This window comes from Rhipicephalus microplus, chromosome X (assembly GCF_043290135.1).
Source record: "Rhipicephalus microplus isolate Deutch F79 chromosome X, USDA_Rmic, whole genome shotgun sequence".
Classification (NCBI taxonomy): domain Eukaryota; kingdom Metazoa; phylum Arthropoda; class Arachnida; order Ixodida; family Ixodidae; genus Rhipicephalus; species Rhipicephalus microplus.
In genome coordinates, this window is record NC_134710.1 from 63353447 (window position 1) to 63374701 (window position 21255).

At 40.7% G+C, this 21255-nt stretch overlaps 1 protein-coding gene across 4 annotated transcripts in view; it reads right to left on the reverse strand.

Moving 5' to 3' along the window:
• Positions 1-4948: 4948 nt before the first annotated feature.
• Als2 (Amyotrophic lateral sclerosis 2) overlaps positions 4949-21255 on the reverse strand; it is a 170949-nt gene continuing 154642 nt past the window's right edge. For all 4 annotated transcript variants that reach the window (XM_075876972.1, XM_075876973.1, XM_037427255.2 and 1 more), the window contains 2 exons: positions 10469-10648; positions 4949-7338 (listed from right to left, as the gene is read on the reverse strand). In XM_075876972.1, the coding sequence (XP_075733087.1) occupies positions 7294-7338; positions 10469-10648 (225 nt within the window). In that variant the 3' untranslated portion in view covers positions 4949-7293. The remainder of the gene's footprint in view (positions 7339-10468; positions 10649-21255) is intronic.

Below are 21255 nucleotides of genomic sequence, written 5' to 3' on the forward strand. Positions count from 1 at the left end.
CTTTAACGTGCACCCAAATCTGAGCACACGGGCCTACACCATTTCCACCTCCATCGGAAATGCAGCCGCCGCAGACGGGATTCGATCCCGCGGCCTGCGGAAAAGTGACGATCTTTAGCGAACTATACTTTATAAGAAACCATCCAAAAGCACGAAAACAGTGAAGGAACCAGACAGTACAAGTGCTGGACTAATAACTAGATATTTATTAAAGAAAGCCTCCACACGCATGAGCCATCAGCACATGCGTAAGTGGGCTATCTGATCCTAGTATGTTGCACATATAACAATGCAAAGCCAAGAATTAAGCATGGCAAGGTGTCGCAAACAGCGCATTTCCACAAAGTCAAAATATCAACGTCACGTGCGCCCGTTGACTAAAAATTGAGGGCTCGCATCACATATGTCACGTTGTCTTTTTTTATTATACTGATAAGCCTGAAAACTTTTATATTAAAATGTTATTTCTCAGTTCCTTTTTTATGGTACCCTAATTTGAAATCAGGGGCGCGCAGCTACAGCCTTTGCAGCGCAGACGTACGTGAGTTTCGAAATTTCTTTGTCATGCGGCCGTGTCTACAAAGGTCAAAAGAACCGATCAGCTTCAATGACAGACTGCGTGAACACCCCATTTTACTCCCCACAGGTACTGGTGGAAACTCACCTCTGCACTGCAAGGACTCTACGTCCCTGATTCCAAATCAGTAAGTGTCATTGGCAAAGGAATAAAAAATAAACTTGAACGTAAAGTATTTAAAGCCTTCAGAATAAAACAAAACATGGCAAACCATCATGTGTAAATCATCCATCAGTTTTCCTTACAGATAAAGAATTCGCGTTGCTTCATAGCGATTGCGTGCACGGTAGCGTCTACTCTGTAGTGTTTCATGAAAATGTGCTGTTTGTAACACCTTAACACCTGTGCACTGTAAGGTGTTCAACTTTGAAATGACACAGATAGCATAATTTATGCACGCGTTGCTGGGTTGTGTGTGAATGGGCTTTCTGCAATAACCATTGTGTTTGAAGTCCGATGCTTGCTCTCTGTGGTTGTTCTCTTGTTCTCCTTTGCTGTTTTCGTGTCTTTCGTTGGATTCCTCTTTCGAATATTATGAAGCAACTAGCACAGCAAGCTGCGTTAGTGATGTACTGTTTCAAACACCGTTGAGAAAAATTGGCATCTAGATTTAGTTAGTCGAATTCAGTCGAAAATAGAACACGGGTGAAGGAAGGCGCAGATTACTCGGTTTGATTGTCTGACATTTGCATGACAAAGTGGAGGAAACACAAGACATCACGTACTCAGTGTTTTATCCGCATGCATTCATGTTCTGTGCAGTACTTCACACGAAGTTGATGGTGATCCTAATCTTGCCCAATGGTAGACATTGCTGAACCTGCCAACTGGATCGGATGGTTTGATAGAGCATACATCATCTGTTGTGTTGATCGTCTCTTTCTCTCTTCATGAAAGGCTGTGTTCCAATTCCTTAATGAACTTTTTTTAAATACGCATGCCGCAAACAGCTGGCTCCTGCTCGTTTATAAGCAACTATAAGCAACTGCTTTCATACGCATTCAGCTCAGTTTATTACCTTGATGGTCCCTCTTTCTTGTAAGGGCATTACATAAGGGGGTTTCTACATTAACTAGCGCCAATCTTCCCCTTTGAACAGTAAGTGTTCCTTCACTCGTTTTAACAGTCGAATTGATTGTTATTCCAATACCAACTTTCCAACCCTTTTATTCATACATATTGTGTGAAAGGGAGTATGTAGACTCGATCATCAGCCACAATATGTTGGTATATAGGCCTCGCCAAACACCACCGTTGGCGCTGTCACCGACCTGTATTCGCTTAATAAAAGGGAGCTTGAAAGTAGCTTAAAATTAACGTTTGTTTTGAGTCCAACGCTACCTTCCTACGTTATTAGGAGTACTGAACAAGTTTCATAGCGAAAGCTGTTATTAGATCACAACTCGGGTCACGCTCAGTTGTCCGCCGCCACTGCTGTCCGAAACCAAACTGCATGAAAATAGAAAAAAAAACAGCATTAATGGCGCAATGGGGCTTGAACTCGGGTCCACAATGAGGCGTGAACCCGGGTTGATGTCGGGAAAGCAATCGCGTTAATACGACTTATAAAGCGTTTTAAAACAGCGGAAAATTTAACAGTCGTCGCACAGTGCGAGTAGCGTAGCGTGTGGGTCGTCCAATGCTCCAACCCATTACAAAAGATTGTTCTTGTTCAGCCATTAACTGTGGCGCATACCCACTTCAGGCATTATTCCTCATCGTCGTCAGCCACTGCATGAACAATTGGTACAAAATTCCTTGCAAGTGCTTAAGATACCACGCTTATCAGAAAAATGATGAAAAATAGCGGAGCGAATGCAGGCCTACTACCCTCAAATTCTTACTATTAATGCCGTAGTAGGTATCAAGCTAGTGTGCTTGCAGTAGTTACGCAATGCGCGTTTAGAAAAGGCTCTGAAAGGCCGCTCTTCTAGCTTTCGCTGTGACTGTGCTGCGTCTTCCGCGCAGGCCTGGCGTTTTTTCTGATTCAGTTATTTAACTGTAACCGGCTGGCAAATTGATTGCGATGCGTTTACTAGAGGGCAGAATTAAGAAAGGAGCGATAATTTACTGGTGACAGAATAAACTGCCGAAGAAAGCCAGGTTTACTAAAAAAAAAAGAAAAATTTAATCGGCGCGCCGACGTCTCGGCGCACCCCTCTAGGTGCAAATAGACTCTCCCTGACTATCCTATTTCAATGTTGACAAACACGGCGGTTGCCACGGAGGAAGGCCCTTGGTGGTTGCTTATTTTGCCAGCTGGAAATGAAGTCACGTGCGTGTTGGCCTAAAGGAGTCTCCTCAGCAGGCGTCAAAGAGCGGTAAAATGGGCAATCGCAGGGAACTGTGGGATACTACGGCTTCTGGTTCGACGCACCTTACGGGTCGGCAGCGGCACGCGCGCATTTTTGTACTGCTCCATTGAAAAAAGCACCTCGCCGTGCAATGTCAGTGCTTTAGAAGGTTTTTTTTTTTTTTTGCCAACCGTGACTATGACGATGACAAGCTACGAAAGCCATGAACGGTCCGGAAACTTTTTGTCGCACTAAAATGATGCTCGGGGGTGCTGCCAAACCTAGCAGATCAGTCGATACGTAAAACAGTTTTCCTTGTATCATACGGTACTGTACGTAAAAAGTCACCAATTTAAAGATCTCAGGGGATGGGGAGGACTGTAGCAGTGTGTTAAGAGTTCATTTCGGGATCACTGCTACGGCCGAACTCGTGAGTCGATCGGCATGAAGCGCAACATTTATTGATCGCGTTGAGATATTTTTTTTCTAGCCTTCACTGCGTTATAAGATGCATTTTTTAGTCGAAGGCAGATGCTTATTTGAACGCTGATCTTGGTCAAGCTGCACGGCACGGTGGCACATAAACAATACAGTCAGACATATACGGCGCCGAATAATCGAAACCCTGCGCTTTGTAACGCACTTCCTCCTTTGGGTGCCGTCCTGGCGCGCAGTTTGACCAAGATAAACGCAAACGGACTCGTCCAGCGCTTCGTGTAAACTTATTCTTGAGTGAAGCTTTAGCGTTTTTTGTCATGTATATGGGTGCAATGGCTGGCGCTCATCTCGTATGGCAGGTAGATTTCGCCCGCGCATTCCCATAATATCTTTGCTAGGCGTGCCTGAGCGACAATTTATTTCTCAATATAATATACGTAGCAAATTCATGCGTAAGCTTTTTTTTTTTTTAGCGTGGAATACACACGTACCTGTGATAAAATGGTTTTCGCACACTCTGGCTTCAACGTTCCGTACTCAAAGGCTATACCTGTCGCTGTGGCTGTCATCACAGTCGCAGCCCACCTCATTTTTTTTTTTTTCTTCGTTCCATGGGAATTATACCTGAGTTTGCCATTCACACTCGAGTAGGAGCAGCCAACGGCTGAAAAACAGACCATGGTTTATCAGGACGAACATCTGAGGCTTGCGGCGAAGCGGTTTGGCGTCTTCTACTCTTCTCGAACCGGAAGCCGGTAGCAGACGGTGCATCCCACAATCTCTCACTTTTTTTACTGGTCACCTATTAAAAATACGAGGTATGCTGTCTCCATAAAATGTGCGCAATAAAAGGGTGGTACAGAAATCTGTTGACATCAGCAGCATGATTGCCCTACTCTGATGGCAGAGACTGCTCCACAGCGCGGCGCACGAGCCATCTCCACACAGAAACGGCTGTTGCACCGCATGGAAGTGACGTCATGAACGTTACGTCTAGACGTAATAGTGGCCGTTAAAGTTACGACGCAAAAAAAAAAAACAAAAAACGTTAAGTTTACGTCCAGCTTGACACCACTACAAAAGCGGCTTGTTAAACACTCGGAATTATCCGGCAGCTGTGGCGTAGTCGGTTAGCGCGGCACGTAAAGGACAGGTTGTCGGGGGTTCGAGCTTCCGTTTCTTTTTTTCGCGCAAGTATTGTTTTAACATTTGCGCCTCCTCATCAGCCTCCCGTAAGCCTGACTTGCAGCCGATAGTCCTGTCCACATGCCCTTCCAGAATGGACCCTTGCAGAATTCGCTATAGCCCCGCCGCGGTGGTTTCCCTCCGCTATATATATATAGCCCCGCTGCGGTGGCTGCATTTCCGCCTCCATCGGAAATGCAGCCACCGCAGCCGGGATTCGAACCCACGACCTGCGGGTCAGCAGCCAAGTACTTTAGCCACTAGACCACCGCGGCGGGGCGAGGCGGAAATGTAGTAGGCTCGTGTGCTTAGATTTGGGTGCACGTTATAGAACCTCAGGTGGTCGAAATTTCCGGAGCCCTCCACTACGGTGACTCTCATAATCATATGGTTTTTTTGGGACGTTAAACCCCACATATCGATAAGAATCGGCTATATTTATTATGACAAAGTGTTTGGTGAGTTATTACTTTTATTCAGCGAGACGCAAAATGACACGAAAAATTTCAAATGCAGCCAGCTGCATTGGTTTCTCCAGCATACACGTCAGAAATGTTGATTTCTACGGTTTATCAAAATTTTGATGGCATAAAGACGCACTGCAACGTAGCCACGCCGAATATACAGGGAACTTCTTTTATGTCACTCAGCCTGACGAGGTAACCGACAGGCTGCTTTAGAGTATACTGACGTGCCACCGTAATTTTCTAGGTGACCAGCACTTGATGAACGATGCTGTATGTCGCACAATTTGCACACTGGATTTTATTAAAATTTGAGCAAAAATTTGCAGTAAAACTGAACACTTGAACCTTAACAATATATAGGAGAAAAGATTCTAACTGCTGTAGTAAATTGCAGTCGAGGTAACACTCAAGCATATTTATCAGGCACACAGGCAAGATGCTTTAAAATTTCCTAGGATGTCATCTTATTAAGTATACCTATAAAAGTACTTATTGGTAACCATAGACTTCTCAAAGGAACATGCTACACATATAAAATGAGCACTGCAGCATTATGTATTATACATTTGTTTTACTGAAACAAACAATAAGGTAGCCATTTGTTCCCAATGTTTGCAAGAGCCAGATTACTTTTATTTCCTTCTTCACGTCAAAACCCAACTATTATTGAAAGCTATATAAAAATTGAAGAGCACTGGTAACTGTAAAGCACATCAACTAGAAAAGAGCTTCAAAATAGAGAGCTGGGCAAAACACAGTACCAGACATATGCTGCTCATTCTTCAGAAAGAACAACCAATAGTCTGAATTCATTGGTCGGATTTACTTTACAGCTGCTCACAACATAAAAAAAACAAAACTTTATATGCCGTCATCAAAAAAATATACGACAGTGTATGACCAGCAATCCTACATACAGCTGCAGCATTTTTCATGCCCGGAAAAATAAGTAGGTACTAAAGGTGAAAAGAGTGCAACAAAGTGACCACGACCAAAGTTTCACCAATGTTCGAAGTAACACCCGCTCCAGTCAAATCTGCTTAAAGCATAATACTGAAGAAATGAATTAATCCTATTATAACCATTCCGAAACCCTGTTGGCACAGAAGATTTTCAGGGTTTAATGCATTAAAATTGGAATGTATTCGGTAATAGAGCTCTTTATTGACTCAAATGAATGAATCATATTGATATACTATCCCCCACAGTAAGATGACAAAGTGTAAACTCAGTACAAAAAATAAGGTGGATATAATGCTTGAAATTTTCATACAAAGGCTGTATTTTTTTCACAACTATAATTTAGGCATTTGTAAAATTACATTTAATACCAATAATTTCTGGAACCAAACTGCCAACACAGGCTTTGTAAATGCAATATACTAAGTAACACCAAGAACAACATGGAAGCCTCTTCAAAAGAGCTTTGAATGGTGTGAAGCTGTTTTAGACAACTACAACCTTGTCCAAAGCATATTTTTTACAACTCCTTACTGTCCCATAAATGAAAAGTCACATGTAAGCAACTATCATGAAATCATATACTTTAAGGCACTCTTAAGTTACTTCAAAATGCACGAGACTACAGCTCATAATTGAAACTTGAAATTTGCCATTATAATTTTGACAACTGCGGCTCCCAAGTGCCATTACCACTGAACTCCACGTCGAGAAATAGCATATCAATGACTAGCTTATAAACACACACACACCAAATATAAGTAACAACATCAGCAATGTTCAAAAGTGCCGGCATGCTTTCCCTGTGGGAAGCATTCAGAACAACTTTATCTCACAAAGCTCTTCAACCTTCTTGATATTATCGTAAGGATATACTAAAAAAAAAAGTGTGATCATTTCCAGGTACAGAGATGTATTAAATGCAGCAATATTAACAGCTCCTTTGGACAACTAAATAATCTCAAATGCAATAACCTGCCCTATTTAGGAAAATATACTACGGCAATGTAACTGGAACTGCTGGCCAGGATATGTAACAAAACATAGTAAACATCAACAAATTACAGCCATTAATACAACAGACAAAAATACCAGTAAAAAACACACTGTACCTATTTATAGTATAGCAGCCAATGCAGAATTACATATCTGCAACACCAGTGTGGTGGCAAATATGCAACCTAGAGCAACACGAATTTTCATATTTATACATAAAAAGAGCATAACTGCAAGAAAAGGCAGTTTACACAAGTAAACATTGCCACTGTCTAACATATACCATGAATACATCTTTATAAAAAGTAGCAGCCAAAAAAAAAAAGAAAGAGAAGCACTGCAGTTCGGCAGAAGATTGAGGCACGGCACGGCGATTCTAGGCTTGAATCACTTTCTCCGTACGTATCTGAAAATAGCATGCCTGAAAAGAAACATGTTGCCTTTTGGTGAATGATTGTGTGGAAAAAAAGATGCACCAAGAAATCAATAACTGTTGCAGCCTACATTCAAGAGACGATGTCTTTTTTCGCTCTCCTAACTTAAAAAGTCTCTCATTTGCTCCCCCCCCATATTACCAAATTGAGCATTCCATGAATGTTAAATAATTTGATGCACTTAAATATGTTAACTATGCTTATTATATTTATGTATAGCCCCTCCAGCTTAGTAAACATGAAGAAAACATTTTAGTCCCTTAACTGCTCCTTTTAAAAAAAATTTTTGATCAAAAAGTGCCTATTTTCTTTATTGCTGATTTGGATTCTTATTGTACTAAAAAGTAGCTAGTCGATGTTGAAAAATTATTTTCACCACATACTTAGTGAAATTAATGGAATAAAGTTTATTTTTGAACAATACGTAGGAAACCAGCTACCTGGTGCTAATAAAATTAAAACCTTACAAACAAAACCGTTACAGACACTGCATCTTCCTTCACTTGTGTAGGCTAAGTACCCTTGAGGTATTTCACTCGGGAAGTTTGAGGGCTATTTGTAAAATTTCAAAATGCGGAATAATGAAAGGCGACTTCACTGGCTGGCACTTGCAATGCTCACTTCCGAGCTGCCTCCATCATCACTAGAGGAGCTCCTCATTCACCGTCATCGCTGTCCTCACTTCTGGACATAAGATGGACAAATATCTGTACTCAAATCATCATCACTTGAAGAAGATGATGAAAACAAATAGCTTCTTTTTCGTGTTCACAGGACAGCTATATGTATATGCATGGGTCGTCACCACCGCACGCCATCTTTCCATACAAATACCATGCTCTTGCTGCCGGAGAAAACTAAATCCTCGAGCAAATGCTACCACCTAGTAGATGACACGCAATGTTACCCATAAATGCCGCCTGAACACTAGAGAGGAGTACCTATTTCACTAGGATGAGTTCTACTTGTACAGAGCAGTTTGGCAATGATTAGAGCAGGACGAGCTCGGCTCATCCAAAGCAGTTATGGGGTTAATGAGATATGCAGCTGAAATTTCATTTTTAAAGGGCCAGTAAACAACCTCAAGGTCAAAAAATTATTATGAAGAGATGTGCATTTTTGCTACATGAACATGCTGCCACAAAAAATTTTGAGAATGTGTACTATAATAAGGAAGTTACAGGGGTTATAACATCAGTATCAGTGGGTTTAAAATTTTTGCTTGGCCTCACCACCCTTTAATGCCTTAGGGAGGGGAAAGGGGTATCCAGTCGACATGACTCCACCCACTTCAGTAATGTGACACGACATCAGCGATACATCAGAGTGCAAGTCAACGACCGAGCAGAGCATCCCCGACATGAGTACGTGTCGTAGTGGCGCGGGGAGAAAGCTTCATTTGAGGAGCACCCCTCCCCCACCGACAAGGTAACGAAACGCCCCTTTATCTCGAAGGCTTTCGTTCTGGCCGTACCACTTTTTCCGGTAGTCTCGGGCTCTACAAAGCTGCAGAGCGCAGCACAGAAAAATGAAAATGCGGACTGTGTGGCCAAAACTGCAACAAGACAAAGCTAAGGCACCATTTCGTAGGGCAAAGGACCAATCGATGGGCTGGTACGTAATGTTGCCCATAGGCAAGCTTCTGTTTCTGCGCGCGTACGAGGAGGATTGTTCAGGTGAAGGAAACAGGCGTGCGACTGTTTTTCGAAATGAAGAGTCTGCACGACTTGCAGTGCTGTAATATTTGAAAAATGTGATGGCTGCGGTCTACAGTATGAGTTAGCGAGCTTGTTTGCAGGGCGTAAGAAAAAGCGTCTGAGCCTGTTTACTAGCCCTTAAACTAATTTCTTGATTTGATCTCTAAAAAAAGCAGTAGAATTAATTTCATTATGCATTCTTAGTTTCAACTTCTTTATAATTAGACTATGCTTAAATACTCCTCAAACTTGCTTGTTCTAGTATTTACTCGTGTAATGAACACAATCCCATAATAAACGCACCCCCAACTTCAGTTGTCAAATTTCAGATTTTTCTTTTCACTGTGTAATAAACGCACCCTCTACATTTGTCCGCCGCAGTCCCGCTAACAGACACCTGGCGCCTCCTTGCCCGTTAGATCTCTTAATTTTTATTATTATGCCAGCCCCCCTCGGCCACTTCGACTTGCTCCTTCTCCCCCTTCGCTCGCTACCCACACGTCGTATAATTTTTCTTTCAATCAGTGTGCAGCACATTTTTGAATATCTATGCACCACAACGGGGTTCACGAACGGTGCAAGTGTAGAGACATCGCAGCTGACAAACACACCGTGAGCGAAGGTCATTAAACTTTCCGCGCCATGCGTCGGTCGCTTCCTGCAAATACGAAACTTGAAGGCCCAACCACATGCGCACAATTTTCGAGCGACGACCCGATTTGCAGTCGCTTCGGCTGTGGCAAAAAGCCATTCATCACAATCACATCGTAGGTTTCTGGAAAAACAGAAATAAACCGCTTGTTGCTCAGAAAAGATCGAGACTATTTCCGCAACATGGTCCCCAATTCTAGCTTCGGTTTCAAGCGAGGCAACCGCTGTATTTTGACGTTAATCTTGTTATCGACTGTTTGTTTTGATGCTTCGGTGGTAGCTTGCTGGAATGTTGGTTACTCGCTACAATGTTAATGGCATCGTCGTAGTAGAAGTGCGAGGTTACCATGAAGTTCGCTAAGTGCGTCGTGCCATCGTAGCACACGCTTCTGGGCGCCCCTCGAAATCACAGCAGATACTACTGCTGCTGTTAAACGATTACGATAAAAGATGGCCGCGAAACGCTTTTATAGCGTGTGCGTGAACAGCTTGCAGGAGATAGCACCCTGAACAACCGAGGATGAGTGAAGTGCAAAAAAGAAGCTGAGCGACCTAACTTTTTTTTTGCATTACTGCATTTTTTTGCTCATACCGAAAAAGTTTTCATAAAATTTTCCCCGCATAATAAATGCACCCCCCACTATGCTCCGATTTTTTTTAGAAAAAAGTGCATTCATATGCAAATAAATACGATATTTATTATCCACAGCAAAAAAAAATGGTTACTTGAATGTGAATGAGTGTGTCATGAGTAATGCATGCTACTTACCTTGACAGTGGTGAACATTATGCCAAGCTCGCCATTCAGAAAGTGGCGCTCCATGAGATCATCCACAAAATTAATTTCTGAGCCAAGATTGCGAATTCGTGCACGCACAACCACATACTGAAAGACTGGAAATAGGTCATCCATGTTCCAAAGAAAGTCACCCAGGCCTTTCTGAACTTCCTGTTTGAAAAAAAGTTTTTCTTTTTAAAAACAAGGTCGCATTAAACTCTCTGCAGCAAATTTTTGAAACACTGAAGGTAAGCACTACTAAATCAGTTTAAGAAGGAGAGGTACGAGTAAAAAAATGCAAGTTTTTTCCAAAAGCGCATATATTTTTCATTTTTATTTGCTTTCACAAGTTTCGTTTCTCTACTTTCACGCCAAAACAACTGAAGGTGGTTATTAAAACTAAACTTGAAATAGGTTAAAATCACTTTTAAGGAGTACAAGGTGGCTACTAAAAACTAAAACTAGCTCATTTTGTAGGGTCTCCTGGAAATTGATACCTGGCTGCTTGCCATTGTATTTATCATGAAGCATTCCCTAAAGTCACATGCTCAATACCGCCATAATTGCCAAGCTCTCATGATGGAATAAAACTTATTGAAAAACATATATTTTCTGCATAGATGACATTTCACTTATACATTTAAGATGCGTTTTTCTCAAGATCCATTTTTGGGCAACTTCTTTAGTTTGGACCTCTGATAGCTCCATTGGGATGACAGTTTGCCCACATATTCCTTAACATGTGAAGGGTGCAAGTATCTCCTTTAAAATTTGATATTGCCTGTATAATTATTACGAACCTAAGAAGAAAGCAATTAGTACAAGTTGAAAATTTTAAGAATTCTAAGATTGCAACTTTTCTTGTCATTAAAATGTCTCATACACAATTTCTTGATAGATATGGGCTTTCTACAGTCAATGTAGAGCAATGTGAGCCATTGATGGCTCAGAACCATAAATGTTTAGTGGCATAAAAGTTTGTCCAAAACAAACTGTACTTTATACATTGCCATGGCATGAAACAAAAACTGTGCGACTGACTATAAAACTGATAACATATCTTAAATCAGCATAAAGCATACATATACATAAATAATTTTATTGTTCTTGGCTACAAATTAACGCAAAATTTTTTTGAATTGCATCTTCCCTTAAATAGCAAAAAAATGTTCTTTAAAACTTTATTTTCATTTATCAAATAATAAGTAATATGTGGGCTTTTACATCCCAAAACTATGATATGATTATAAGGAATGCCATAGAACGTAATGAATATGTGGGCGTTTGACATGTCAGTGCTACTGACGGGCACTGAACAACGTTATGTAGAAGTTGGTAGGCAAGTAATAATACACAATAGTTCACACAAACTGCCATGGGTCGTATCTTTAGTAGTCTATAAGCATATAGAGTTGAGTCTGTTTTTGGTATGAAAAGAAGGGCACATACTGCTGTGTTCTGTGCTACTATGAAGGGTTTCAGTGTTGTCGGGTAGGTTAATCCAGAAATTACTACAGCATGTGTGATGTGTGAGGATATGAAAGAATGGTATAATGTCAACATTGTCCTTATTGGAAAACGGCAGCATAGCCTGTAAATGATAGGTATTTTTCTGTATATTTTAAATGTTGTCTCGTGTATGTGAGTGTGCCATGAAAGTTGTTCATCCAAGTATACACCAAGAAATTTTGTATTACTATATTACAGTGTTATATTCATTTTAAGGTGATTACTTGAAGTTAAGTGAGCAATTTTGGGGGCAAAGATAACATAGTTAATTTTAGAGCTGTTGGGAAGTATTTTGTTTGATTGAAGCTAAGATGATAACTTTTCTAAGGCTGCTATTCCTTTATGATATAGGATAGTTTTGTTTTTGCTGTTATAAATATGCTAGTGTCACCTGCGTAAAGATACCATCTTCCAATGTTACGGACGGCAGATCATTAATATAAGCTGAGAACAAGAATGGCCCTAGAATTGAACTTTACAGAACACCTCTATTTGTTATACACTGACATGATGATACACTGCTGATGTATACATATTGCTCTCTATTTCTTATATAGTTACACAACAGCATCAGCACTATCCCACGTATCCCATAGTGTTCTAGTTTGGTTAGAATAATTTGTCAGGGTCAAGCACGTCAAATGCTTTTGTTAGGTCAATAAAAATACCCATTGTAAGTAGTTTATTTTCTATGTTTATTTTTGTTTTTTTAACAATATTAAGTAGAGCATGTTATGTTGATTTTCCATTCCTGAAGCCGTATTGCTCAGGTGCGTACAAATTGGGTTTTTCAAAAAACTTGTTCAGTATACTTTACATCGGCCTTTTAACAAGTTTGGTTAATCCTGGCAATATGGCGATTGGACGATAATTTGCAACTTTTGTCCTGTTGCCTTTTTTAAGCACGAGTATTATTTTAGCTATCTTTAATTTTGAAGGAACCCAATCATTTTCGAAAATAGCATTTATGACATATGTTAATGGCTCAGCTAGAAGTGTAGCTAAGTGTTTCAGTATTTGAACTGATAGGCCGTCGTCACCTATTGACAAGGTGTTTTTTAATACAGTTAGCAATTAGTAAAATAGCATAAATTTACTAGAGAGCACGCATGTCACTCTCACCATGGTGGCAGGTGAGAAATGACAAAAGTTTACTACTCTTCATTGACATTAAGGGTAGGTGTTGTATTTTAAAAATGCCAGTTCAGTTTTCACAGGTTGGCTCACAGGTGGCTATGTGTACTACTCTTCATTGACATTAAGGGTAGGTGTTGTATTTTAAAAACGCCAGTTCAGTTTTCACAGGTTGGCTCACAGGTGGCTACGTGTACCATGGATATGGGAGCATCACGGGATAGAATACTTAGGTGGCAAGCGAAAAAGTGTTCAAGGCACTAAATGTTCTAAAGACATCTCTTGCAATTTGGTACATCACATTCAAATCAGTATTTTACAAGTAATGAATAAATAAGCATGAACTTTGTGTTCCAGCTCATACAGCGTATGATAGCATGTCTTGAAGCTATCAGCGCACAATACTGTGCACGCTGCTTAACTCCTACATCCAAAATAAATCCGCTCGAAATGCCTACACGGACTACGTTATTTTTTTCACGGTTCATGTGTAGATACACGCTGTTGCATTTGAATATGTGTAATATTTACGATTTAAGAGTATTCAACAAGTGGCGACATGTTTTTTCACTTCGTGTTCCTGCAGCGCAGACAAGCAGCGGGCCATAGAACAGCTGGCTTGCTTGATGTAACATACCTTTCCCGTAGAGCTGCTGGAGCCCACAGGGCATTCTGGGATTACTTGAAACACACAGGGATTCTGGGAAACATTTTCATACTAACGGAACTAAAACAGTGAATCGTCTATTGTCCTTGTTTCAGTTCCGCTTGTAATATGTACTAAAATCAAAATTAACTAGCCCAAATTTCAGCTTTAATTGAGAAAAGTTCTCTAGTTTACATTAAACAGAATGTCCTTCATTTTTGCTGAAAATTAATTAATCAGGTCCAGAGAGACACCATCAAAATAAATGACGTATGTACTCATATTTTATATCATGCTTGGAAATGGTGCTTTCACTTTCTGGTTTACCAGCATATTCTCATAATATGAACGGCGCTTTGGTATTATAGAAAAATAATTTGCTAATAGTAAGCCAAATAATTTTTCTCTTTAGTATTTATGTGATGATCAAAACAAAATTTCAAGAAGTTTAGTCTTTGAATACACTATAAGGTTTTAAAATACATGTGAACATTGCGCTTGTCTGTATTTTTCTATTTAATGTATATGTGACGAGCAAGAAAAAAATTTAAAGGTTTCCTTATTTGAACACACTGTAAGGTTCTAAAGAACCCTTGAAAATTTGGCTTGTCTCTGTTATTATCCCCCTTTATGAGACTTCTTCTGACTAGGGTAATAGGCATTCATTAAAACTGGTTTTTTGAAGATGCTTGATAATTTGGGCTACTTCACAGTGCCGCTACGTATCTCACGAAGCCAATAAATTAAAAAGTCTGAAATGTCATACGATGAAACCTTTCACCGTCCAATTTTTCAGTAATTAAACAGTGATTGCAGGTTACAAACAGCCATTGTTCAAAGCCATCACTACCATAAAACTGATCATAACAGAACCTTGATTAAGCATTCTCGCACACTGATCACCAGGCAGCCGCAGTGGTTCTTCAACAATCACCTTCACCACAATGCAGGGTTGTTACATGCGCCCCCGACATATATTCTCACAATGCATTCAGCAAGATGCCTAATAAGCATACTGGCAAGCCTTCAGACCTATTTCACATCTTTTTAAGGCTTTGAGGGCAATAAAAGAACATTTGTTCACTTTCAAAATGGCATTTGTTCACTTTTCTGACATTGTATACACTTGGACAATTTTGCAGTACTTAGGGTGTTTAAAAATTAATCTGACAGGTGCCAGACGCACATCCAGTAACTAATTCACACCACACAAATCCAGGTGGCCTCTGGCTGGTGTAGTGATAGTACAGTGCTAACAATGATGGAGCCATGTGCCTAATCTACATTGGCGTAATCATAGGGGGCGCCAAGGAGATTCTGACCCACTTGCAAGCGTCCTCCCTTAAGATTTAGCTTCATAACACCATATATTTGAATTATTTGACAGGTAATTGCAGCACATTAAACTTTTTTAAAGCCTGTTTATTTTTTAGGAAGTACCTGTGTTCGATACGCCTCAGAAGTGTAAGACAAAAAATCAAAAGCCGCTCGACCGATTGAAATAAACAATGCAATCGCTCAATGTGGGACCCAAAGTTCATTTTTGAAAGTTTATTTTGAATTGTGATTTAATTCTCATGTAAATAAAAATAGAACTCATACGTATATAAAAAAGGGGGCCACCATTGTCTGACGTGTGTGTCCCCCCTTTGCAATTTTTTTTTGTTTATGCCACTGCTAATCCACACCGCAAAAGTGCAAGTAGAATCTGGCTGGGCTGACAATGCTAAAGTGATAACACTAATGAGCAATGTGTCATATCCCAGTTTTCCAAACATAACTTTCTGAATACAAGAACTTAGCATCAAGCTGTATGTATTGTCTCTAATACTACAGCTTCAACGACAGACAAAACAGAACAATCGTAACCCCTAAATCCAGTAAAGCAAAATTTGAGACCAAGGCCATGGTGCCTAACGCAAGTGTTTCCCTAGCAAAGGGTATTTCTAGTTCTTTAGGATTTTTTTTGAATCCAGAACATGCCCGAACCTAACTGACATCATGACACAATGGAAGTTTAAAGTGATGTATCTGAGGCGAAAATTCGGCCTTCTGGACTATGTAGAAATGGGACAAGGACAAGAAACCACTAGAGGCATTTAGGACATTGTATATGAAGCGGAGTGAAAAATCTGGCAACAAACCACGCTGTCTCAGATGATGCTCCACGTGCATCAAGACAAGATGGACATTACAACGGAACTGCTGTATGACATTTGCGATACAGTGCCTTCTCTTTGAGGCTCATGCAGGCATGCTCTGCACCCTTGACTATCATGGCCGGTTCACATGCACCTTTGAGATGTGGGCCACTGTGTGAGCAGAAAACCACGGCGCACTTACTTGTATGGGCACATAATGCAGGATTACATTATGTGCCCTGCATTGCATGTTCAAGAATGCCCTAACTAGCCCAAACAAGAGTTTTACCTAGACACAACAGATGCTCGCTTGAAATGTGGTGGTAAAACAAAATATGGTATAGACCCTTTCACTGTTTACAAAAACAGACCCTTGAGGACATCCGGTTTCGCCACCGATGTGCCTGAATAGCATCAGTGGGCAAGAAGAGCATTAGAAAATAGCCCACTTATTTTCTACACTTCCCTTCCCTAATTTGGCAAAATATATTAAAATAAATGTTGTTTTGAGCTACATAAGAACATGAATATTGCGCAGATTCCTATTATCTGAAAAACTAATAAAAGACTTTCCTTACCCTTGAAAAAACCTGAAAACGTCCTTTCAGTTTAAAGTTACGAGCTGGTAAATGAGGTGACCGGAAGCCCTTTTGGGGCACAACGCTTGCAATCTTAAAACCGTCTATAGCAAGACACAAGACAGTCATAATTTGACTAGGTCCCTGAGAGCGAGTCAACCCAATACAAAAGATACAGTGGCCATGAATTATCCATCTAGACATAGATGGACAGCGTAACATAATTTAGGTATGCTATTTAAACAACCTGAAGTATCAATATGCACCCTCACTTTGAAAGTGCAATTTTAAGTACATTACAGTTATTATACCATACATTTACATATGCTATTACATGCTAGCAGTGACGAAAGTGACACTTTTATTTTCGGAGCACATTCTAGAGCAGAAAAAATGGTGCTTTGGGGTGGCCATAACTGTTTTTAGAGCAGAAAAAAATGCTAGTTTGGAGTAGGTATTGCCACTATCTCAGCAGACGGCAAAATATTCCAAATGACTCCTGGAGTTTAAAGCATAATTTAGGCATCTCATGAACATTATATTATACGGTAATTATATGGCATATAATCACTTCAAATTGCAAGAAACAAATAATTAAGCCGATGCATGGTGAATAAACACAAAGTAAGATGAGCGACATATATTTTAAATACCAGTTCTATACATACACAGCTAAATTAGCTGTATATCAACAATTCCAGTACACGTATAGTATTGCCAATATGCTAAAATATAGCTAGTATACATGCTCTATACTAGATGACAGTAATCAGCTTGTTTTTATTATGACTTGCTGAATGGTCATATTGTTCAAGTTCACAAATCCTGGAGCAGGTTTGGAGCAGTACACTTTGGAGCAACATGGACCAATTTTTTTTTTTTTGTTGGAGCACTTCCGAGCGATTGGAACAGCACTTTCATCACTGTGCTGGTTGCACATGCCAGAAAGAAAAAAACGGGGCTCCAATGTCGCACAACGTCACAGCCTAAAGACTTGCACTATCTTGTCACCTTTCGGATGCATCCAGTCATTGGTAGTAATCTTGAACACAGTTGCAGGATGATGACTACAACCATCGTCTCTAACTCCGTGCGAGCTATGGTGCGGTCCCCAACTGATGTTTTCCTCCCATCGCTGCCTATCGTGATGCGTTCCTTCAAAGCCCAACATGCAGTCTCGTAATAGTGCCCTCCGATACTAAGTCCAGAAGTGTCGTCTTTAATTTGGATGCACTGGGAGGTCATCGATAGCCATCTTTGAACACAGCTTTGGATACACACCGCAACCATCGTCTGAAACTCCGGATACAGTGCAATGCGGGCCCCCCAAAAAAACCTATCCTCCAATTGCTGCATATCATTATGCATTCGTCATGCACCATACTAGTAGTGTATCTATAGGTCCAAACGCACGTGCTATCCAGTTCGAACGAAAATAGAGGTTACAATCCGCCATCTTGAACGCAACTCTCGCATGAGCTCCACAACCAACATCGCAACCCTCCTCTCCAACTATGGCATGATGTGGTTGGGCTGTCACAAAACGAGCGCTCAAAAACGGGCGCGCCGCCAAATTCTCGCGACGAAGCGCCGAGAGGTCAACGATAAAAAAAGAAAACAAGCATCCACAGACTCCTCGAGCGCGCGTCCTTCTCCCCTCTCGGAAGCGTAGGTTCGCCGACGAACCTCCTCAACCCACATCAGCGGCCGAGCAAGCCCTGGAAAATTCTAGATGGAAAGGGGCATGGTGATGCCGGGTTGCGTCATTCGTCGCGGCGGCCTTCGAACCGTCTCGCCCTCTCCCCAGCCTTCGCTGTGTATCGCGCCGACGAAATGATGAGAACTTTCTGGAATCTCGCGCGGAAGGTATTTAATCGAGCAGCCGAGATGAGAGATCAGGAGAAGACGAAATTTAGCGCCAGAGCACGTAGGGTATCCCGCCGTGTAGTCGGCGAAGTTTTTGTCCGTAGTGACAAAGCAGGAGAAGAAGAGGATTTCCACCTGAGGGGTGAAGGCTCGAGCTACAGGCAAGAGCGTGTGTCTACCGCTATCGAGCGAAGATGCGTGGCAACAGCTGCGTGTGTGAAGTCGACGTGTTTCCGGCGAAGAAGTTTGAAGCTTGGAAGCGGCCAAGTGAAGACGTGAGGTTTCCTGGAAGAGAAACTTCGGGGGTAGCGGAACGACAACAACGCTAGACTTTGAGTGAGTGATTCTCGTAAGAGTATCGTCCAGACTTTTGTTCCAAGGACTTTGGACTGAATAAGGTTCCTAACTCTTTAGTCTTTAAGTGTCTTGGTTGTTCGATGCATGCGACTGCATTGTAGTGCGTATTGTTGTCTGTGTCCGTTGTTTCGAGTGTGGCTGATTGTACTGTGTAGTACGTTGTTTGATTGGCGACATATTGTATTCAACTATTTTGGAGTGTGCATACTTGTGTATTGTTTTGATCTGCCATTATTGAGAATATAATTTTGTTTTGTTTATCAACTCTCAGCTCTGACTTGTTCTTTGAGCCACAGCCGGCGTCCGCTGGCACGCCAAAAAGGACCACTTCTAAATTGTCCACGCTTTCATGGTGCGGTTCGGGGGGCCGATACTTCGGCCCTAGGAATTAGCCCGGCGATCGCCTCCCTAATTAACGGGATCCGTGACATGGGCCTCAAAATGAAGTTTTCATCTAAACTCTGCATCAGAATGCATATTGTGATGAGGTCTTCACAGTCTGCCAGAAGCGAAAGCTTCTCGCACTCACTCCCGACTCGCACTGTGCTGTCAATTTTCGACATGCCTCTTCAAATTAGAATGTTTTTCTAGGATGCTACGGTGAACTGTTGTCAGTTCTCAGTCACCTTTGCAGAGAAGTAGCAAAAAAGGCTGCTTGGGTCCTAAATAGATTCACATTAAATTAAAAAAAAAAAGTGCGAAATAAGGCCCGCCCTGTAGCAGTACGATTTTCTATGACATTCTAGAATGGCTAATTAAAAAAAGAAAACGATGCTGACGATGACAAGTTAAGATAGACACATAGTAGTTTACTGTCAACCATAGTGATCAGACTTCTGTACTTTTTTTCTTCCGATGACAGGTATAAATGTAGAATAACAGCACACAAAATGATGGTAAAACACTGAGAGATATGGGCACTGACTTCCGACTGGTAATTGTTCATTTCTGAAAAGAAACAGTACTTATAGCACTGACACATCACAAAAAACAGATGTGATTATCTGTTAATTCCAATGTGTCAGTGCTCTCAATTCTGTCTTTCTACAAACATAAACCAGTTGGAATTTCAGTGCTCATTTGTCCCTGTTTTCTTTCATCACTTTTTTGAGCTGTTAGTATTCTACAATCATGAATAACAACTTGCCCGATTCAGCACCACCGACAGGTATTAAAGACGAGGATGGGGGGGGGGGGGGGAGAGAATTGTCGTTGTGGTTTATAAAAAAAAATCGTTCTATACTATTCTGATTTTTATAGTAAATCGTCCTTTTGTGTCTCAATATCCAAAAGTTACCATTTATCTATCACCATATTTTGTTTGTATGTGTGTGCCTGTTTTCAAATAATCCATTTATCCATCACCATATTTTGTTTGTATGTGTGTGCTTGTTTTCAAATAAAAGCGGGTTCAGTGTGCATTTACATTCCAGCCCTGGGTTTTCCCGTGGTTTTTTTAGCCCTATTCCGGCGATGTATGATCTGTTCTTGCGTTTTCCCGTAGTTCCTTGGCATTAGTTTGGCAGTTATGCTCCACAAGCCAAGTTTACCATGCTTTTGGAATTTGCAATGATCATTTATCTTTTCATTACCCATCATGGTGGTCTATAATTACGGTGCTCGACTTCAGAACTAAAGGTCGTGGGGTCGAATCTCAGTTGCATTTCAATGGCAGTGAAATGCAATGTTACTTTGTTGTAATGCTCGACGTCCGTGTATTTAGATTCAGACACACATTAAAGAATTCAAATTTGAAAAATTTCCAGAGCCTTCCACTATGACTTCCTTCATAATCATACCGTGGCTTTGGGACATAAAACCCCAACAATTACTTTCTTAATGCACAGATTTTTTTTAATTTAAAAATGAAGACCATTTATTGACTTGTTAATTAATCATGATTACTGACAATAATGAGAACAAAGAGACAAAACAGAAGGTTTTTTGCAAAGCCAGCAAATACAGTAGCTTTCACTCACACAAAGGGCATGCTTTTCTTTTTTTTAAATATTTTTTCAATGACTGCAGGATAGCCTTCATCCAAAATAAATTTTGTGCACTTTCACTTTATTCCTATGCACTTCTAGAAATATTTACCCTATTAGAGATACTAGTAAAACAAAGGCAAAGAACACTTATATGAATCTCTTTTAGTTTAGCAATAATTTGCAAGCCATAATAACGATAGAGGCTAGATTTTCAGGCACTAAAAAAGCGCATCAAGACTGTTGACCTAGTTCGTACTTGCTTAATCACATACTTAAGCCGCGAAATAACACAAACACAAAGTAAAGAAACACATGACAAGGACAAGCAAGCGACACTTCCAACTAGTAAATTAGATTGAGTGCTACGTAGGTATCAAACTGCGTGTGAGTTTATCGAAGCCATTACATGAAAAAGAAAGGAGAACGGTGTATCAGCGACATGTCAGTGACGTTGTACGCATCGAAAAAGAGATTGTTTGATAGCTGGATAGGCTAAGACTGTGTGAAGACTTTGCATGTCTGTATGTTGTATATTTATTTCTGGGTTAGCGCTCGCGTC